Source organism: Elephas maximus, chromosome 11 (assembly GCF_024166365.1).
Source record: "Elephas maximus indicus isolate mEleMax1 chromosome 11, mEleMax1 primary haplotype, whole genome shotgun sequence".
NCBI classification, from domain to species: domain Eukaryota; kingdom Metazoa; phylum Chordata; class Mammalia; order Proboscidea; family Elephantidae; genus Elephas; species Elephas maximus.
Window position 1 is genome coordinate 11,807,048 of NC_064829.1, and position 21,037 is coordinate 11,828,084.

The following is a 21,037-nucleotide window of genomic DNA, read 5'->3' on the forward strand; positions in this document are numbered from 1 at the left end:
GGGAAGCAGTGATAATACCTAGCAGGAATTGTGGTGAGCTTGGCTTCTGCTAGCATGCTCTTTGATCATCAGGCTCATTCCTTCTTATTTACCCTTGAGAGCTGATTCCACTAAGTTGTTGGTGTGCCACCAGATCCAGGCCTGGTGCCTTCTACACTTCCTAGTGCCTGATTCTTAACATGAAGGAACCAGTTCTTTGGTGTGCCAGCATTCTTTTGAGGTGTCATATCAGTGGACTTCTCTTCCAAATAGCTGTCAAACACCCTAAAGTCACAAAGCACAATAGGAAATATGTCCCCCTAAAAAGGGAAATTTAATCGCTTCCATTGATTATACTGTTAATTTTAGGACCATGAATTATATTGGGAAGGAAAGTTCAGATGCATTTGGAGAAAAAAGTTGAATTAGTTTTTGTTTTTATGGACAATATTATGAAAGGGATGACTGAGTACTCTAAGTCAGGCCTGTTCAAAGCAGTGGATCAGAGGTGATCCGTGGACCTTTTGAAACAGATTCACAATAAGGTAAATACAAAATTTGAGAGAACACGTTTAAAAAGTAAGCAGCAAATTGACATTGTTGTAACATCCAAGCACGTAATGTTTCTGTTACTTTTTATTGTATTTCACAAATGTATTAGTCCACAATGAATAGGAAATTTTTAAGAACTAGATCCTCACAATAGCTTGAGAAGCGCATTTTAGAAGGTGATGGGACTTTGTTATTAAATCTATTTTCACTACAAAATGTGTAACTTCTGTTTCCCCTAATAAAAACTTACAGGTAGCATTATTGCAATCTTAATATATAACTTAAATCACTTCTGAATTTACAAGTAATATGATGAAAGCAGAAAAGAAAGGAGTAATTTTCCTTTTGTACTTCAGTAAGAGTTGAAGAAAGATGAAAATGTGGAAGGAGATAAAAGAGAATGTGTGTTTACAAGGAGTAGAAGTTCTAAGTGATGAGACAGAAGAAGGAATGTGCTCTCAAGTATAATATCTAATGAAAAAGATGGTGATAGAAGCATAGGCTTAATATTTTCTGATACCAGCAACTTGGAATACTTTTGGTTTATATCTGAAGTGAAATGAGGTAAAAAGAGAGATGAGGCAGAATCTAGTCATTCATTATTATGAATGGGCTATTCACCAATCTGATATTTATTATTCGTGGTAAATCTGTGATAAAATTTTCCTTCAAAAAGAACACCTTATTTCTCATCATTCTGAATAAACCAAATCTATTTTGTTAGGTAGGCAGATAGCTAGATACCAGTATGAAAGCATGTAAAGTATGTAACCCAAAACCAAACCCATTGCCCTTGAGTCGATTCTGTCTCATAGAAACCCTATAGGACAGAGTAGAACTGCCCCACAGGGTTTCCAAAGAGCACCTAGTGGATTCCAACTGCAGACCTTTTGGTTAGGAGTCATAGCACTTAACCACTATGCCACCGGGTTTCCAAAGTATGTAAAGCAGAAATTAAAAAAGAAATAATAATTGTACTTGTTAGCCTTTCTTATGCAATGCTGGAAGCACTCATCAGTGTCGAGATATTTGGAAGACAGCTTCCTGGCCAACCGATTGGAAGAGATCCATATTTGTGCCCATGTCAAAGAAAGGTGATCCAACAGAATGCAGAAATTATCGAACAATATGGGATCATTAATTTAATGTGCAGGTAAAATTTTGTTGAAGATAATTCAAAAACAGTTGTAACAGTACATCAACAGGGAACTGCCAGAAATTCAAGCCAGATTCGGAAGAGGATGTGGAATGAAAAATAGCATTGCTAATGTCAGATGAATCTTGGCTGAAAGAATACCAGAAAGATGTATAATTGTGTTTTATTGACTAATCAAAAGCATACAACTGTGTGAATCGTAACAAATTATGGATAAGATTGCAATGAATGGGAATTCCAGAACACTTAATGGTGCCCATGCAGAATCTATACATAGACCACAAGGCAGTTGTTTGAACAGAATTAGGAGATACTGCGTGGTTTGAAATCAGGAAAAGTGTGTGTCAGGGTTGTATCCTTTCACCATACTTATTCAATCTGTATGCTGAGCAAATAATCCGAGAACCTAGGCTATATGGAAGAGAATGCAGCATCCAAATTAGAAGACTCGTTAGCAACCTGCAACATGCAGGTGACACAACCTTGCTTGCTGAAAGCAAAGAGGACTTGAAGCACTTCTTATGAAAACCAAAGACTACAGCCCTCAGTATGGATGACATTCCAACACAAAGAAAACAAAAATCCTCACAACTGGACCAATAAGCCACATCATAATCAATGGAGAAATTTATTAAAGTTGTCATAGATTTCATTTTACTTGATCCACAATCAATGCCCATGGAAGCAGCAGTCAAGAAACCAAACAATGCATTGCACTGGGCAAATCTGCTGCAAAACACCTCTTTATAGTACTAAAAATCAAAGACGTCATTTTAAGGACTAAGGTGCACCTGACCCAAGCCATGGTATTTTCAATCACTTCATTTGCATGCAAAGCTGGCCAATGAATAAGGGAGACCAAAGAAGAACTGATGTTTTTGAATTGTGGTGTTAGCAAAAAATACTGAATATATGATGGACTGCCAGAAAAACAAACAAATCTGTCTTGGAAGTATAGCCAGAATGCTCCTTAGAAGTGAAGATGGCAAAACTTTACCTCACATACTTTGGGCATGTTATCAAGAGGGACCAGTCCATGGAGAAGGACATCATGCTTGGTAAAGTAGAGGGTAAACAAAAAAGAGGAAGACCCTCAATGAGATGGATTGACACAGTGGCTGTAACAATTGGCTCAAATATAGCAATGATTGTGAGGATGGCACAGGGCTGGGCAATGTTTCATTCTGTTGTACTTGGGGTCACTACAAGTTGGACCCGACTCAGTGACATCTAACAATAACACACCTTTCTCTCATAATCAAAGAGAAACTAGACAACATGTATGTCCCAACTGTTTTTAGACATTGGACAATTGGCAGTGCAGGAATATATCTGAGACATGGGAAACAAGCAAAATGAGCCCTATGGTTACCCCAGCTTTCTACCTGGTAGCGTTCACTGCACCTGGTATAGGAAAGGGAACTCAAACAGCAAGGTTGTCTTGCTGAATGGCAGAAACAGAGATCGGAGTTTGGAGAGGCTGAGAAGGCTGAAATTTGTGGCACAGAGTAATGCAGAGGAGGGTACAAGGCAGAGAAAGAGCTCCAGAAATCTGAATGGGATCCTCTAGAGGTTTTAGCTGTGCATGTGTGGGGTGAGACTCTGTGAGGTCAGGCACAGAACAACTGCTGAAGAAAAAGACAACTCTCAGAGCTTGCATTCTATCGGAGAATATTTTTTGTTTTGGCCAGTCAGAGTGGAGAGACCTTGTTGTGCACCCAAGCCATTCAATAGAGTTATTAGAGGGTTGATGCCCTAGTAGTGGGGCTAAACTAGTCATACAGTAAATGCTACTCTAGATCTATTCTAACAAAACATAAAAACAATCCTTACAAGGTAAAACTGTTCCACAACAGAACTCAACACTCTTTAATGAAGGACAACAAAATCCAGACCTTCAATAATATAAAAATTAACTGTCCAGTATCCAGACAAAAATTACTAGACATGTGAAGAAGCAAAAGAAAAACCAGTCAATGAAAACTGACCAGAAGTAACAAAGGCAAACTCTTTAACACATTCCTTTTAAAAATATTTTAGAGGATTAAATGAAAATGTGAACATCATGAAGGTAGAAATGGAAACTATAAGAAAAGAACCAAATGAACTACTAGATCTAAAAAATGATAACTATATCTGAGATGAAAAACTCACTGAATGGACTCAAGCACAGATTAGACACCGCAGAAGAAAAGATGAATGCATTTGAAGATAGGGTGATAGAAGCTACCAAAATTAAATCACAGAGAGAAAAGAGATGGAAGAAGATAAACAGAATTTCAATGTTCTGTAGAACAATATAAAGAGGTTTAACGTAAGTAAATTGGTGTCCCAGAAAAGGATGAGGATAGGAAAAAAAAATCATAAGTAATGTCCAAAACAGATCCAAAAACCCTAACAAAACCCAATCTAAAAACAAAAACACAAAGAAAATTTTACCAAGACCCAGCATAATTAAAATAATTTATCAGTAATAGAGAAAATATTAAAGTGCTACTGAAAGTTGTGATGTGTGGACCTATGAAAAGCTACATCCTAAGCTGTTAGAAAGGACCAAGCATCACTTCGGGTATGCTTTGTGGAATTTTGCAATGGGTTTTCTTTGGGAGGCACAGAGCGGCTTCTGTGTGTAAGGAGAACATACACATAAATGTTTAGATAATTACCTGAGTGTGCCATTAAGAGACTGTTCTCCATTTATTCCTTTTTAACAGAGCCCCAAACACAGCTAGCTAGGTACAGTGCTGCCCAAATGAAAGTCGCATCATTCCAGCCTGATCCACACATGCACTTTCGTACGAGAAAAAAGTTAACATCTTTTTAAAAATAAATTTGGTGTCCATCTAGCTTGCAATCGAAAACTTGACTTTACATAAGAATTTCCGAACCCCATTTCCACGATTCTTAGTTAAACTGGCATAAGAAGTATTTCATAAGTTTTATGCCTATCACTTCTAATTCTCACAGTATCTTCTCAAGATTATGTATTTACTAGGCATCCTGTTCTTTCTAACATACTGCCAGTTATTTTGAGTTTATGGACACTTTTTAAGATAAAAATGTTAAATAGAACATGCACCAACTGAATAATCTTTTTTTTTCTCTCTCTCTAATCTTTAAAATCCATGGTCTGTTGGACATTAGAGTGGGGGCAGGGGGGCAGGGAATGAAGAAAAAGAAAAGTTGGTTATTTTACAGTGATTGGTGATTTTTCCCCACAATTTGCTCCATAGCTTGCTTCTTCAGGGCACCCATACACTGAAGGAGTTAAATCACCAGGAGTCTCCTCTGTACAATTACAGTTGTTGCTGGCTGTCCTCCTTCAAACCCTATTAACCCTAAAAATTGTGTACTACCCCTGGAGCCAGCAAAGGCTCGGAGGAATGGGGTCTCCTGAGCTGTCTTCAGAGGTGGCTGTAGGAGAGTTGTGAGGTGGTTTGTTACTGGGTACCCCTCTGAGGGTATGTGCTGATTGTGTTCACCCCTGGAGGTCCTGAATACTCAGCATGGGAATTCCCCATAGAGAGTCTTGGGACCCTAGGCCGTCACCTACCCTCTTTGCAGGGACAGTGGTTTGAGACCAGAAAGGAGGGAGCAAGTCCTCTCCCAGTTTGCAGAGCCAGCCCTGGCAGACCTTCTCTCTGTGAGGCTGGTTCCTGATCAAAAGCCTGTGTTTTGTCCTCAGACTCTCAAACTTGTAAGAAGCAGCTGCCCCTCTTGCACTACTTCCCATTCTATTTCTTCCTTCCACTTCATCCCTTATTTCACCAATCAGTTGGTTAAAGGATCTGAGATTTAAAATGAGATTACTAAAAGGTGTTTTCTCTAGAGAATTATTTCCTTAGATGGAAAGAATATATTTCCTGGCTTCATGAGAACATTTACAATCTACCTCAGATCTTACAGACCAGCTGCCTGTTCCCCTATTCTAATAAGCAGTTGCTTATTTAAATGAACAGTATGGCTCCCTGTCTCGTGGTGAAGCCTGGGTCATAAAGAGCTCTGAGCCCTTGAGAAGAAAAGGCCAAGTTAAAAGTATGTTGCCATTTGCAGGATTACGTATTTCTTGCAAATGGCTGAGTTCCTGGATCAGGAGAGAGCAGCTGTGGTCTGGAGAGAACCTGGACACAGGTGGAGGTTTATAAATCTGCCAACATGTGCTAGGAGCAACAACGACCCTGCCAGTTCATATCCAGCGCATGCTGCACTGCAAGGGAGGTGAGAGACAGCCACACTGGGTCCCTGGAGGCCCACAGAGCCAAGGCAGCAGCTGCCCAGCTGGGGCCAGCAGACGAATGACCAAAGCCATGTGACGAGAAACACCACCCTGTTGCTGTGATGGCCTCTCTTATCAAAAAGCATGGCATGAATTTTTATATATCATAACCTAAGTCAAGTGCAGTTGTAGGACCTTGGAGAAATCATCCGGCTGCTCCCATTTTGTTTCTATCGGGCATTTGAATCTCTAATTGTTTCCTACTTATATATAAACTTGTATTCTCAGTTTAAGAAAAAAAAACTACTATTATATCCTCACCAAATGCAGTGCTTTCAGACCAGAAATTTATTGATCCATTCAGAAGTTCTTGTTTGAAGCCACTAGAGAACAAAATAATTACCTACTCTATTTGACTCAAAATAGACTTTAGATACATTGAAATGTCCTTGTGGTGCCTTTTATTTGGTGTTGTCATTGCCCAGACTGAAAACACTAAAGTCACAGATGGTGGGGTTCAGGCTACAGCAATGTTTCTCTAAAAATTCTGCGATGGCCTTGTTCACCTACAGTTCCTTATCTCTCTTCCCTCCCTTCCTTCCTCCCTCCCTTCCTTCCTCCCTCCCTCCCTTCCTTCTTTCCCTTCCTTCCTCTCTCCCCCCACCCTCCCTCTTTCTTTTTCAAAAGTAGGAGCACTGCCATTTTTTCTCTACTCCTACCATAACTACAATCGACCACTATAATTTAATGGTATAACTTATTCTGCTTTTATTTAAATCTATTAAATATGCTATATTTAAAGCCTAGTCACTGCCAGAAATAAATACAAGATGACAAGATGGTTACCCTTTCTTGAAGGAATTAGAAAAAAACTGAGTAGAGAGACAAGCACATATGCTAATAATAGTAGCATTACAAACTATGATTAAAAATGCAATTGTTGTGGAGGCAAAGGGGAAGACAAATTGATTTCCAATTAGGAAAAATCATAGATGATTTCACGGAGAGGGGCATTAGAGCTAACTAAGCCTTGATGACGCCAAGGATGTCCAGTAATAAAAAGGAGCAGGAAGAAGTATCTAAGAGAGGAGTGTTGGGAATTGCCTTTAGAATATTGACTGACATTATCTATGAAAAGTCTCTGGGCTGAAAATAATGAAGAGGTGGATGCTTACAACAGAAACAAAGTGTCATAAGCTAGTGTCAGCGCTCTGGGACAGTCCACAGCAGACATGTAATTGTGTATCCTAACGGCTGGTGTCAGGGTTGTATCCTTTCACCATCCCTGTTCAATCTGTATGCTGAGCAAATAATCGGAGAAGCTGGATTATATGAAGAACAGGGCATCAGGACTGGAGGAAGACTCATTAACAACCTGCGTTATACAGATGACACAACCTTGCTTACTGAAAGTGAAGAGGACCTCTTTAAAGTGTTGAAAAGCAAAGATGTCACCTTGAAGACTAAGGTGTTCCTGACCCAAGCCATGGTGTTTTCAGTCGCCTCCTATGCATGTGAAATCTGGATGATGAATAAGGAAAACTGAAGAAGAATTGACACCTTTGGATTGTGATATTGGCAAAGAATACTGAATATACCATGGACTGCCAAAAGAGCGAACAAATCTGTCTTGGAAGAAGTACAACCAGAATGCTCCTTAGAAGCAAAGATGGCGAGATTACGTCTCACATACTTTGGACATGTTGTCAGGAGGAATCAGTCCTTGGAGAAGGATATCATGCTTGATAAAGTAGAGGATCAGCGAAAAAGAGGAAGACCCTCAATGAGATGGATTAACATAGTGGCTGCAACCATGGGCTTAAGCAAAACAATGATTGTGAGGATGGTGCAGGACCAGGCAGTGTTTCGTTGTGTTGTACCTAGGATCACTATGAATCGGAGCCGACTCAATGGCACCTAACAACAACAGCTGGTATCCTAGCCCTACAATAGTTTGGCAAGGCTGAGCATACCTAGAAGGAATGCATTGGGATGCACCAGGCATGGGTTTGGAGTTGTTCTGAGAGAAGCCAGGGAGTCTGTGAAGTAGTCTGGCCTGTGGCCTGGGATCTGCATTTCCAAGGGGCAGAAAAACTCACCCTGTACGTGCCCCCTTTTTTCTTGATTAGGTGGCTCCAGAAAAGCCACAACTGCCTGGAAAGAACTCTGGTCAAACAAGGAATAGCAAGATCAAAGGAACAGAAATTTCATGGTAAATTCCAAAAAGTCCAGTGTAGCTGGAGCTTTCAGGGTCTGAGCGAAGGGAGACAAAACCAGGTATGGAAGGCTTGGGACTTCAGGTTATTTTCCAGGCAGTGGTTCTTGAATAGGAAAGCAACCAGTTCAGCTTGAGTTTCATGAAACTAACTCTTAATGATCACAATGAAGTAAAGGAGAGAGAAACTAGAGGCAGGGAGACCTCCCTTTGTGTTGTAATTGTCCAGACAAGAAGTTGTGAATCTGTTCTATAGGTAGCAAGGGTGATCATGAAATAGGGACAAGAACAAGATGGGCCAGATGCCGTATCAGGAGCCTGGGTCTCAGGTCCCTGAGTCTGATGTGTTTGTGGAAGAAGAGAACACGATGAACATTGTAAAGGTTTTTTCTGGCATGCTCAAGAATTTAGAACTTTATATAAAATGAATTTTAGATGAATCATATTTTATATTGTTTCCTACATTTTGATTATATATTATAAACGTAAAACATTTCAAAATTTAACAAACCTCATAAAGTCATATTTCAAAGTAAATGGTAATGAATTATAAAACATTGAAAAAATTAAATTGCCCATAAATAAAATTTCTGGTGGAAATATGTCTTACTGAAACTCTAATTTCTGATATCTAACTGTTATGGCTAAATTGTAGGACTGTGTCCAATTTCAATATTTGCACAATAATGTCAACACTAGCTTAATAGGTAATGCTAAACCCTGCCAAAAACAGAATATTTGCTCATTTAGCTGGACTTAGTAACAAGTTACTCATACACTTGACATTTCAATAACGCAGAGTTCCACTAGGGCTGATCGACCATTAAAATGTAAATTTCTAAAGGTGTGCAAAGATTTAATATTAGCCAGATTTTGATCCAATGTGAAGATTTATGTGGCTAACATTGGCATCAATCACACACACACACACACACCAACTATCTGTATTTGAGGATGTGTATACACTACAGGAGACCCAGTGCACAGTGGTTAGGCACTCAGCTGCTAACCAAATGTTGACAGTTCAGATCCACCACCTGCTCCTTGGAAACCCTGTGGGGCTATTCTACTCGGTCTTTCAGGGTTGCTAAGAGTTGGAATCAACTCAAAGCAATGGGTATTTTTTTTTTTTTTTGGTTTTTATATATACTACATATAATTACATAGATATATAGTTATGTACTATATGTGTAATTACATATTTATGTGTAATATGTACTGAAGAGTAATTCATGGATTAAGCTGGGAAGAGCTCATAAATGTATTAAAAGCAAGGTGTTTTTTGTCTATGTTGGAGGTATAGAGTTTAGTGCATTAACTTTTTTCCTTTGTTTTTAAACAGGTTATTTGGTATCAAATCAGTCATTCAGACGGACTGCTCCAGCACCTGGAAGATCATAGTTAACCCAGACCTGTCCTGGTACCACCATGCCAACCCCATCCTTCTCTTGGTGATGTACTACACTCTGGCCACCCTCATCCGCATCTGGCTGCAGGAGCCCCTGGTAAGCATGCGTGTGGTGTCATGATATTGTCTGCAAAGTAATCTGGAATCTCCAAGTGAAACAATTCATTTCTGTTAACTGTCTGAGAGAAGCTGACTAGTCAATACTATATTCACATGTAACTGTAGTGTTCTGGTTATAGGGCTTCAGTTCTGCAGAGACTATAAGTGAACACGGTGCTATCAGAATTAAGACTATTTTCTCTGGTTGCATCACTGCATGCTGCTAAAAGTTTTGGGTGGTGAGGAGAATGGAAGACTTGTTTTATTGAGCACTTACTAAGTCCCAGGCATCGTGCCAGGCTGTTTACATACATTGTCTTATTTAGCTCAGTAAGTACCTCTGAAGAACAGGTGTTATTATTCTCATCTCAGATGAGGAAACTGAAGCTAGGGAGGTAATTTGCCTGAAATCACACATTTCCTGAGTGGTGGAATCTGGATTCAAATCCATCTTTGACAACAAAGTAGGGTCTCAGAGACTATTTAGCCTCTGTTATCATGGTGACTGGATTCTCCAAACCAACTTTCAGCCTCTGAGGATGTCAGCCCAGCTGTCCATGGCTGCTGTATTTCCTTGAGGGGGTGGGGGTGAGGACAGCATGGACACTCCCCGCTTCCTTCATGCATGAGTTGGGATGAGTTTCCTCCCCATGGGACAAGGATGTGACACTTGAGGGCAGAACCAGGTAGGCTGCAATGCTTCTTGCTTTTTTTTTTTTTTTTAAGTGGCAGAAAACTTCAGTCGGCTTTTATTTCTTCTCCTAAATGACAGTTGTAAGGCAGCTCATTGGCCCATGAGCAAGACCAGTGTTACAGGCAAAGGTTGTCACACCTTTTCACTGGCCACCTACAAGGAGATACCAATTTTTGTGTGCAGGGCTGGGCTGAAGGCCCCTCCCATGCCTCCTCTGGTGCCACCTCCATCCTGTAGCAGTTTTCTGCTTTCCCCTTTTCTGTCTTCACACCTGCAGCTGATGTCCGCACACTAATCAAGGGCTGGGAACACAGCAAGGCCTCACCTCTCAGGAACTGTTTCTTCTGCAAGAAACAGAGCAGGCCCAAGGAAGTAACAAGAGAAAGTCAGAGAGAGACAACACCACTGCCCTGGGTACCAGCCTCCCTCCACCCTCCCAGGGCAGCTGCAGAAATGGGGTCTGCACTGAGTTCCCTGCTGTGGGTACCTCCTCCATGAGCACACGGGCCAGTGTGCTAGCGGCCACTGGGAGGGCCAGGAGACAGAGCCAGCCTCAAAGCACGGTCTTCCTACATCATCTCTGTTTGGCCCACAGTCTGGAGTTGCAGAGTAAAAAAATGCTTCATATGGTCAGAGGGTCCCAATCATCTTTTGTTACATTTTTCTCTAATTCCTCTCTAAAATTTGAGTGTACCAGCAGAAACCTTTAGAATGTTCATTGTGTTCTCTTCCTCCACAACCATACTTATGAGTATGAATATGTGTATGTACAGAAATACGTATGTACATAAGAAATTAAAATGTATTCTGGAAACTAATTTTGAACAATGTCTTACAAGTAGTGGAAATTACTTTTAAGCACTCAAGGAAGTTCCCAGTGTTTTTAGCTTTCTGGTAGTTCGCATAGCCTCTCAGATAATGCAGCAGCTCATATACAGATGTGTCATAAAGGGAGAAGGCCGATGCCATAACCCCTGCAGGCCCGTGAGAGAGACGTTCTGTTTGCTCAGCAGCAGGCCGTCTGCGGAACAAGTGTAGGTAGAAGGAAAGCTAGGACGATATAAGTTATGGGCCATACAGTTAATAGGAATATTAAGTCAGAATGTCTGGAGGGGATTGTAGGGCTTAGTTCATTCTAGTATAAACATTTCAGGTAATCTATACTTTAAGTAGGTCACTGGGCGGTACAAACCATTAATGTACTCAACTGCTAACCATAAGATTGGATGTTTGAGTCCACCCAGAGGCTCCTCAAGAAAGACCTGATGATCTATTTCCAAAAAATCAGTCATTGAAAACCCTACAGAGCATGGTTCTACTCTGGGGTCAACATGATTACGAGTCTCATGGCTGTATTTTAAGTGGGCCATGACAAACAGGCTTTCTCACTGAGGCAGTGTTGGAAGGCAGCTGGTGGATTTTATCATAGTTCTAGGTGACCCAGTGAATTTCATGAAAACTACCAGCAAAACTACCAAATGTGAGTACTGAGGCAAAGGTCCATCAGACAAGTTTGGGAAAGAGAGAGACAGACGCAGGTGTCAAGAGGTGATTCCCTGTAATACACGGGCCCACCTGGCAAGCGTGAATTCTCACCCGAGGCGTTTGAATGCACACTGCTGTGTCCTGGTATATCAGAACCCAGGAATCAGGCAGTGAGGTTAGCCCCACTCCCTCCACCCCAATAGCAATGACATTTTAACTACCATTTTGACTGACACACCTTTGTTGGGAAACCATATTAAAGCACCCAGTTGCACCTGGTTCTTTATAGTTGCGTTACTTAGGCAGGTGTCTCATCAGGCAAGGCAAGAGCTTTGTGCATTAGATGTGCTTTTACTTAACGTGAGCTCCAGGGGGTTCTGCCTTTAATCCAGTTCTTCATAATTAAACATTGCCATTGGCTAGGTTACAAGGTTAACTGTGTGCTCTTTTGAAAGCCCTTGATCTAAGGATTATCCGCATAGCTGCTTTCTAGTGCAGTTTAGAATACACACTGAGAGGCTGCGGGTATTTAACATTAGAGCATATTCTTGGAATTTCTGGGGTTTAGTAGGACTCAGGCGATATTTAATATTGATATGCTTAGCAAGTACAGGGCAGCTTTTTTTTTTTTTTTAAGTGTCTTGATAAAATCCCACGTATTGCATATGTTAGCTTTAAGAAATGATCACAGTGAGTGAAGACAAAACGCTTTCTCCATTATGCTGAGTGAAATAAGTCAATCACAAAAAGACAAATATTGTGCGAAACCACTACTGTAAAAACTCATGAAAAGGTTTACATACAAAAAGAAACAATATTTGATGGTTACAAGGGAGGGAAGGGGTAGGGATGGAAAAACACTTAATAGACATTAGATAAGTGGTAACTTTGGTGAAGGGTAAGATAGTACACAATACTGAGGAAGCCAGCACAACCTGTACAAGGCAAGGTCATGGTCGCTCCATAGACACATTCAAACTCCCTAAGGGACCGAATTTCTGAGCTGAGGGCTGTGGGGACCATGATCTCAAGGAACATCTAGGTCAATTGGCATAACAGAGTTTATAAAGAATATATTCTACACTCTAGTGAGTAGCACCTGGGATCTTAAAAGTCTATGTGTGGCCATCTAGGATACTCTACTGGTCTCACCCCTTCAGAAGCAAGGAAGAATGAAGAAAGCAAAAGACATAAGGGAAAGATTAGCCCAAAGGACTAATGGACCATATCTACCACAGCCTCCACCAGACTGAGTCTAGTACAACTAGATGGTGCCCAGCTACCACCACTGACTGCTCTGACAGGGATCACAATAGAGGGTCCTGGACAGAGCTGGAGGAAAATGTAGAACAAAATTCTAACTCAAAAAGAAAGACTAGCCTTGCTGGCATGAGAGAGACTGGAGAAAGCCTGAGAGTATGGCCCCCAGACAGCCTTTCAGGTCAGTAATGAGGCCACTCCTGAGGTTCACCCTTCAGCCAAAGATTGAACAGGCCCATGGAACAAAACAAGACTAAAGGGGCACACGAGCCCTGGGGCAGGGACTCGAAGGTAGGAGGGGACAGGAAAGCTGGTAATAGGGAACCCTGGGTTGAGAAGGGAGAGTGTTGACATGTCGTGGGGTTGTTAACCAATGTCATACAACAGTGTGTGTACTAAGTGTTTGATGAGAAGCTAGTTTGTTCTGTAAACCTTAATCTAAAGTTCAATTAAAAAAAAGAAAAGCTTTCTCTTGGCACCAAGGCTGCTGAGGGAATGGCTGTGGGAAGCAGAGCTGGTCCTGTGGGTTATTCTGTGTTTCAGGTACAGGACGAGGGGACCAAGGAAGAGGACAGAACCTTGGCTTGTAGCCCCATCCAAATCACAGCTGAGAGACGGCGGAGCCTGTGGTATGCAACCCATTACCCAACCGATGAGCGAAAAGTAAGTCATAAAGGAAGGAGTTTCCATTTCCTATTTTTCTATTTTCTAAGATTTTTGTTGTTTATTATGAGTCGTGTAATATGCAAACTCAGGTAGCTCATAGTTTACATAACTAGTTTGGATTAGAAACCTCAGTACCTGAGAGCTCTATTCAGAAGGGGGGACTGGGTGCTTCCAGGGGAAATGCCAAGGTTCCATCATATCCTAGGAGAACACAATTTTATATTTCAGTGCTTCCTACCTAATTCTCCTAACCCTAAAAAAGAAAGAATTATTTTTTATTTTTAAAATGAATTCTTATTTAAAACAACAACAACAAAAACAGCTTGAAGTCATCTGTTAGGACTGGGCGATGACCATGTCAGTGTTGAAATATGTGCAGGAAATAATTTCCCTCTGCGCAGCCACAAAAATAACTCAAGTAGCCACTGCAGAAGGCCAAGAGAATCTATGAACATGATTAAGTATCTCTCACTACTCTGAGGCAACGGTGTGTAGTGACAAGTAAAAGTGAGTCATAATTGGGTAACTCGTATAACCTTTTGTTCATTTATTGTCTATTTTGAACTCAGATCAGTCAGCGCTGTGCTGATTGGTTAAAATTGCCTGTTTGTCATTTTATAAAGGCAAACACTCATAATTCTTGAAAGGGGTCAGCATTTTGCTTCCCAGCATGTTAGAGAACCGTGGACAAGATCTGGTGTATTTGGTGGCAGGTGAGTTTCTCTCAGGTGAACATACTGTCATTCTAAACAGGACTGTCCTGTGCCCAGCCAAGGGAAAACGGTGAGCAAGTTGTGCTGGGGAGCTGTCAGGGACATGGGGCAGGGCTGAGGGACACAGGGTCCCCACCCTCTCTTTTCTCACGGTGTGTCAGAGTCTCTCACCTATCTTAGCACATGACAGATCCACACCTAGCATAGCACAGCAGTTACAAGATGCACTTATGGACCTCTGGGGGTTCCAAAGACCCTTGCAGGGGTCCGCAATCCCAAAGCTGTTTTCATAGTAATACTAAGATGTCATTTATGTTTCCCACTCTATTGACATTTGCACTGATGGTCCAAAAGCCGTGCTAGGGAAAATTGCTGGTGCCTTAGCACAAGTCAATACAATGGCTCCAGCCCGCCAGTAGCTATTGTATTATTCACTGCTGCGCACTTGTGAGAAAAAACAAAAACAGCCAGCATCACTCAACATCCTCGATGATTAATTTATTAAATCACGACCTTGGAGTCCACATCTTTTTAATATTCTGTGTGACAAAACAGGAAGTATGTGTGAAGCGCTGCTCACTAAGGTCATGGCTGTCTCAGTGAAAGCACAGGATCAGTTTGGGGAGGTGTGGCTGAACTAGCGTGTTTTCCACGGCACCCTGTTTTTATCAGAAAGAATAACTGATGGACAAATTACAGTCATTCAGATTTGGGTACCTGGCAGGCATTTACTTGAAAATAAATGAAGTAAGCCTGTCACTTCAAGGAAAGCAGCTGACAACATTTGTAGCCAATGATAAAGTTTGAGCTTTTGAATGAAAATTAGAATTTTGGAAAATTTGTATACACCACTGGGAGCTGGAAAGCCTGCCAATAATACTAAAGGCTTTTACGATGAAATCAGTGATGGTATCAATAAATGTGCTCACTGATCACCAGGTTGAAATCACCAATGCATGGTCCTGCACTGTATGGGTAAAAGATTACCCAAAGTGTCTGATCCAACAGTGGATTTTAATGTAACAGATACCAAAATTTAATTGATATGGTTTCAGATTCCACATTGCAATTAACCTGCAAGGAACTACCCCTGGTTGAGTTTTGGTGTGGTATCAAAGAAGACTGTCCACAATTACTTGACAAGGCTGTTAAAATACCCCTTTCTTTTCCAACTGCATACTTTTGTGAAGCCGTATTTTCTTCATATACTTTAACCAAAACATAACACAACAGACTGAGCACAGAAACAGACATGAGAATCCAGCTATCGTCTATTAAGCCAGACATTAAAGAGATTTTCAAAATTGTAAAACAGTGCCACTCTTTGCACTATTTTTTTTTTAAATACAGTTACCTGGATACACATATTTATATTAACATGTAATGGGTTATTGTTATGAATGAATGAATGAATATTTTAAGTTCCTCTAATATTAATTTCTAGCGTGGTAAATACTGACAGAATTCACATGAACAAAAGCTCTTTGGGATGCTCAGTGATTTTTAAGAACGAAAAGTTGTCCTGAGGCCCAAAAGTTGCAGAACCATTGGCATAGCAAATACTTATTATTTGGGGGAATCCCAAACTCTCCAGCACTAACATAATTAAATTGCATGGTCATTTTTTGTTGCAGACAGTTTGGAAATACTAAAAATAATCTCAAACCTCACTGCAAATAATTTTTTTTTTATTATGAAACTTTTTTTTTTCCTTAAAAAGTGAATACTTTCAAATTTCTGCAAATGTTTCAGAAGGTTCTGGGAATATAAAACCAAGCAGCTTATTCCATTAAAACAAAGCAATTAAAAAATGTTACCAACTTTTGTAGTCATGTTATATATGGCTTCTTATTTGCTGTGATTGTTAAGACTAACGGTCAGAAGGTAGGAAATGGTTATGATAAATAGCAGCATTTATATTCAATTTAATTATTTGTCCCATTATATCTTGCATGGCCATTTTTAGCATACTAGCACCAGCCAATTTAAGAGACTGGGTGTGTGTCTAGTAAAACCTCATAGATTTAAATAAACCTGACAGTGCTTTCTGCTGACCTATTAACATGCTGTCCTGCATTGCCTTTTGCAGCTTTTATCCGTGACCCAAGATGACTACAAACCATCTGATGTTAGTATATCATTAGAGTTATCATTTATGCTTGTGTGAGTGATATAAAAACGACAGAAGCAGAATTAGCTCCTCTGAGTGCATTTTAATGCCTATGCAATTTTCATAAGTTTTTTATTTTTTTGCAGAAATTGTCTCTATCGCTGTTAAAACACTGATTCATATAATCTGAGATTGGGTATAATCATACAAAATTAAACATTTTAAAAAGCCACGTCGGTGGATTTTTTAAAGCTTTTTTTGTGTGTGCGCTTGCAGATATGCATATTACATAATTTGAATTGAAGTCTCGCATGTCCGTGGACCCCATGTGCATATGCTTGTGTATGTTTATATTTACATGCGTATCTTAAAATTGTAAAGCCAAAGAGACAGGAAAAAAGAAAAACCCAGGACACTGCACTTTAGCGTCCTGAGGCAGCAGTCGGGAATCAGAGGGCCGCGGAGGACCTGAAGGAGAGTTGTAGTTGTCCTACGTGGAGCGGGTGGGTGGGGCCGGGAGAGGGCTGGAGGGAAGACTGGCAGGAGGACAGTGGCAAGGGCTGAGGCCTGAGGGACACCAGAACCAGACCACGAAGGCCTCTGCCTGCCCGTAAAGGAGGTGGCCTGTGTGCGGAGGAGAGCGTGCTCCGTCCACATGGTTTTCAGCAGAAGTGTGACTCGATCAGATGGACACTGCACGCCTCGCTCTGTGGAGCGTAGTGTGGAGAGGCAGTGTACGCGTGCTGTAAGATCCGTGGGCAGTCAGCGGGCAGCCAGGGACCCTGTGGGGAGTCACAGCGGAGTACAGGAAGGAGGGGTACCTCTCTGAGACCAGAGCTGCTGTCACAGGTGCGCTTCGCCCCGCTCCCAGCAGGGCCTGCTGGTGACCGTGAACGGCAAGCCGGTGGACTACCACACCATCCACCCGCAGCTCCCGAGGGAGAACGGGCCGGCCAAGGCCGACGTGTACTCCACGCCGCAGTACCGCTGGGACACCAGCGCCCAGGCCGCAGGTACCGAGCCGCTGTGGCGCCGCGCGTGCAGCGCTCTCTCCTGCCTGCCGACGCCCCCAGCGCCCTGGCTTCCTGCTCTGTTTTTGTTCTTTTCTTTCTTTCCTTTTTATTTTTAAAGATATGTTTTTTCCCATGATCGCTATAATTAAAGTTAATTATTTACTTTCTGCCTATATTTTGCTGCAACATATTGCTGTTTGTGTTCTATCCTTTTAGACAAAATAAGTGGCATAATCAGAACAAACTTTGAAAGTAAAAGGTAAAAAACATTTTAAGCATGTCAATTTATTTTTGGTATTAAACCTATGTGTTTCTATATGTTTTAGTCTTTCCATAATTTGATATGTCTTTGTAGTTAATACTCACACTGGCTAACTTACAAGTGTTTTATGAGAGAGCTGTTTTTTTTGTATATTAAAAAAAAAAAAAAAGCGTTCAAGTTTGTCCTGGTCCTCTTCTCTCAGTTTATTACGATGAAGGAAAGCACACTGTTGCCAGAGGTGACCAAGTGGTAACCTGGTAAAACACTGGAACTGATTATTCAGTGTTTGATACTTTCTCCTCAGTGCTCCGTGACTGGCTGTGCTAGCCCATTTAATTTTAAAACCCTTAGACTTGGTTTTTGGCCTGCACAATATTTTTTTAAAAACTAACTAGTAGCCACCATTTGAAAAGCAGCCATTCTGACCTAGAAATGGAACTTTCAGAAATCCCTTGAAGAATCTGAATACCTGGCAACACTAGTCCCTCGTGTCTACAGAGCAGCAGTTGGCTTGGCCTCTGTTGTTATTGCTCCTGTCAGGGGAATGAGAAATGAAGACCCAAAGGAAAATACTAATTCATAAATACGGAATTAGCTAAATTTATTCTTGAGAAAAAAAGAAGAAAAACTACCTTTGTGCAGGTAGTAAAAAGAAACTATAATACTAGAGATTTTTGCCTATAGTTGTATGGAATTCATGCTATGTTTATACTTATTCTTTGCTCTCTTCTTTGTAGTTCTTGGTCAGCACTCCCATAGTTGCCCCTGATGGTGCCTCTACTTGACAGCACACAGGGCAGTCACGTTATTCAGTACTCCCTGGGAAGGTCAGGCTTGGTGCCGTTTCACACAAACACACACACACCCCAGTCCTGTGGCTCCACTAGCATTTACCCATTTCTGCTTCCCACAGGCATAGTTTTTAGTTTTGCAACTCAGGCTTAAAAGGCCTTCACTTACTGAAAATCTCAAGGAAATATGGTGCTTTCCAAAGTGAAGTTTTCAGATCACCTGCACCAGAATCACCTAGGGCAGGGCCCAGGAGTCAGCATTTGTGACTTCTTTGCCCTCTACCATTTGAGAGTTTCAGTCTACAACCAAGATATCCTTCTATTTATACACTGGTTTACATGAGTAGAATTTTGACTGCTGACAAGGCAAACTCGAGCATGCTCAAATCATAAATTCAACTTCCAAAAGTAAAGCAAAACCTGTAGAGTCCATTGCTGACCAAAAAATTGTCAGATCAAACCCACCCAGTGTCTCCTTGGGAGAAAGACCTGGCGATCTGCTCCCATGAAGATTACAGCTTAGAAAACTCTATGGGGCAGTTCTACTCTGTCACATGGAGTCACTGTGAGTCAAAAATTGACTCCATGGCACCCAACAACAACATTGATACGAGGAGTGTCACAGCTAGATAAGTAGCCCACCCGTCACTGTGAAATCTACCAGGCTTGGTGTCTCCTGCCTCCCCTGTGCTCCGTGGACTGTCTCGTGCAAAGCCCAGGCCTCCCCAGCCCTGTCGTTAGGACAATGGAAGGCGGCAGGCTTCTGCAGCGGCTCCCGTCAGACACGTGAGAGCGGCAGCGTGTGTGGAAACTGCACTTTACTCCTTGCTTTAGCTGCTTCTGTGTCACCCATTTGATTTAAACAAGACAGGAGGGACATTTTCCTTAAGTGTGTCTCTCATTACTTTACATCAGCTCTGATGACAGCTGTAGGAGGATCCTGAGGAGAAATCCTTCCTTCACACTTGGCCCAGTACTTTTCTGTTGCTGCTTTCCTCTCCCCTACACCGCTACCCCTACTCTCCTGCCTGCACCTGAACTTTCCTTCCTCAGCATGACTTTCTGCCTCTCCCATGACCCAACAGGAAGTTGTGGGCCGCAGAGCTCACTCTGGCAAAGTGGGTGGTTGGTCAGTTGGCTTTCCACAGTCTGTATCCGTACTCCGTATACTCTTTCTGTTAGTTATCTACTACTGAGTGACCAGTTACCCCCAAACTTAGCTGTTTACAACAACATTTATTACCTCACAGTTTCTGTGAGCTGGAATCTGAATGCAACTAAGCTGGGTTCCCCTGGCTTGAGGTCTGTCATGACATTGCAGTCGAGACTTTGGCAGGGCCATGATCTCACCTAAAGGCTCGCCCTAGGGAAGACCTGCTTCCAGGCCCCTAATGTGGCTATTGGCCAGCCTCAGGTCCTTTCTGGCTGCTGGCCAGTTCCATGCCACCTGGGTCTCTTTGTAGGGTGGCTTTCAACATGACAGCTGGCTTCTTTCAGGGCAAGTGAGAGAGAGAATGAGCAAAAGCGCCTATAACGAAAATCACAGTCTTTTTTAACCTCGTCTTGGAAGTGCCATTCCATCACTTTTGAAGGGTTCTATTTGTTAGAGGTCTGTTACAGGTTCCACCTACCTTCAAGGGGAGGGGTTACCCACAGGCATGAATACCAGGAGGCAGGGGCCATTGAGGGACCATCTTAGATTTCTGAGCTCTGGGTCCCATTACACTTCCGTATTGATCCTGTGTGAATTCTAAAGAGCTTTATTAAATGGAGGAGCCCTGGTGGTATAGCTAAGAGCTTGGCCGCAAATCGAAAGGTTGGCAGTTTGAACCCACCAGCTGCTCTGCAGGAGAGAGATGTGGCAGTCTTAAAGATGTGGCTTCCATAAAAATTTACAGCCTTGGAAACCCTAAAGGGCAGTTCTGCTCTGTCCTATAGGGTTGCTATGAGTTGGAATCGACCCATAGGAATGGGTTTGGGTTTTATTAAATGGAAAAGCTTCCTGAACTCTTAAGTAAAAGCCTGTGCTAAAATCGTACATGTGCTGTACTGCTTGGTCATTTATATAAAATTTACATATTTGTATGAGTAGTTACATAAAATATTTGTCCATTTAGAAAAGAAAGAGGAAGAAGAGGACAAGGAAGAAGAATTTGAAAAGGAAAGGAGCCATGAGGAAAAGAGGAGCATCAAAGTTCACGCCATGGTCTCTGTGTTCCAGTTTATTATGAAGCAGAGTTACATCTGTGCTCTTATTGCTATGATGGTATGTATGATGTTGGAGTGTACACGATGGTATGTATGAGAGGCAGTGGAAAGTGTGCGGGGCGATGGTGCCTGAGCCCCACCTTCTCAACATCTTTGCAGAGGATGATTGGTTATGTTAACTTCTCAAGGGATTTTTATATTATGGATTGT

At 41.7% G+C, this 21,037-nt stretch overlaps 1 protein-coding gene across 7 annotated transcripts in view; it reads left to right on the top strand.

Moving 5' to 3' along the window:
• PIEZO2 (piezo type mechanosensitive ion channel component 2) overlaps nt 1-21,037 on the top strand; it is a 664,674-nt gene that overhangs the window by 493,693 nt on the left and 149,944 nt on the right. For 3 of the 7 annotated variants that reach the window (XM_049901175.1, XM_049901174.1, XM_049901180.1), the window contains exons 8-12: nt 9,461-9,623; nt 13,608-13,727; nt 16,533-16,571; nt 17,425-17,566; nt 20,737-20,885. In XM_049901175.1, the coding sequence (XP_049757132.1) occupies nt 9,461-9,623; nt 13,608-13,727; nt 16,533-16,571; nt 17,425-17,566; nt 20,737-20,885 (613 nt within the window). The remainder of the gene's footprint in view (nt 1-9,460; nt 9,624-13,607; nt 13,728-16,532; nt 16,572-17,424; nt 17,567-20,736; nt 20,886-21,037) is intronic. The other 4 variants (XM_049901181.1, XM_049901176.1, XM_049901177.1 and 1 more) reach the window with 3 other exon arrangements.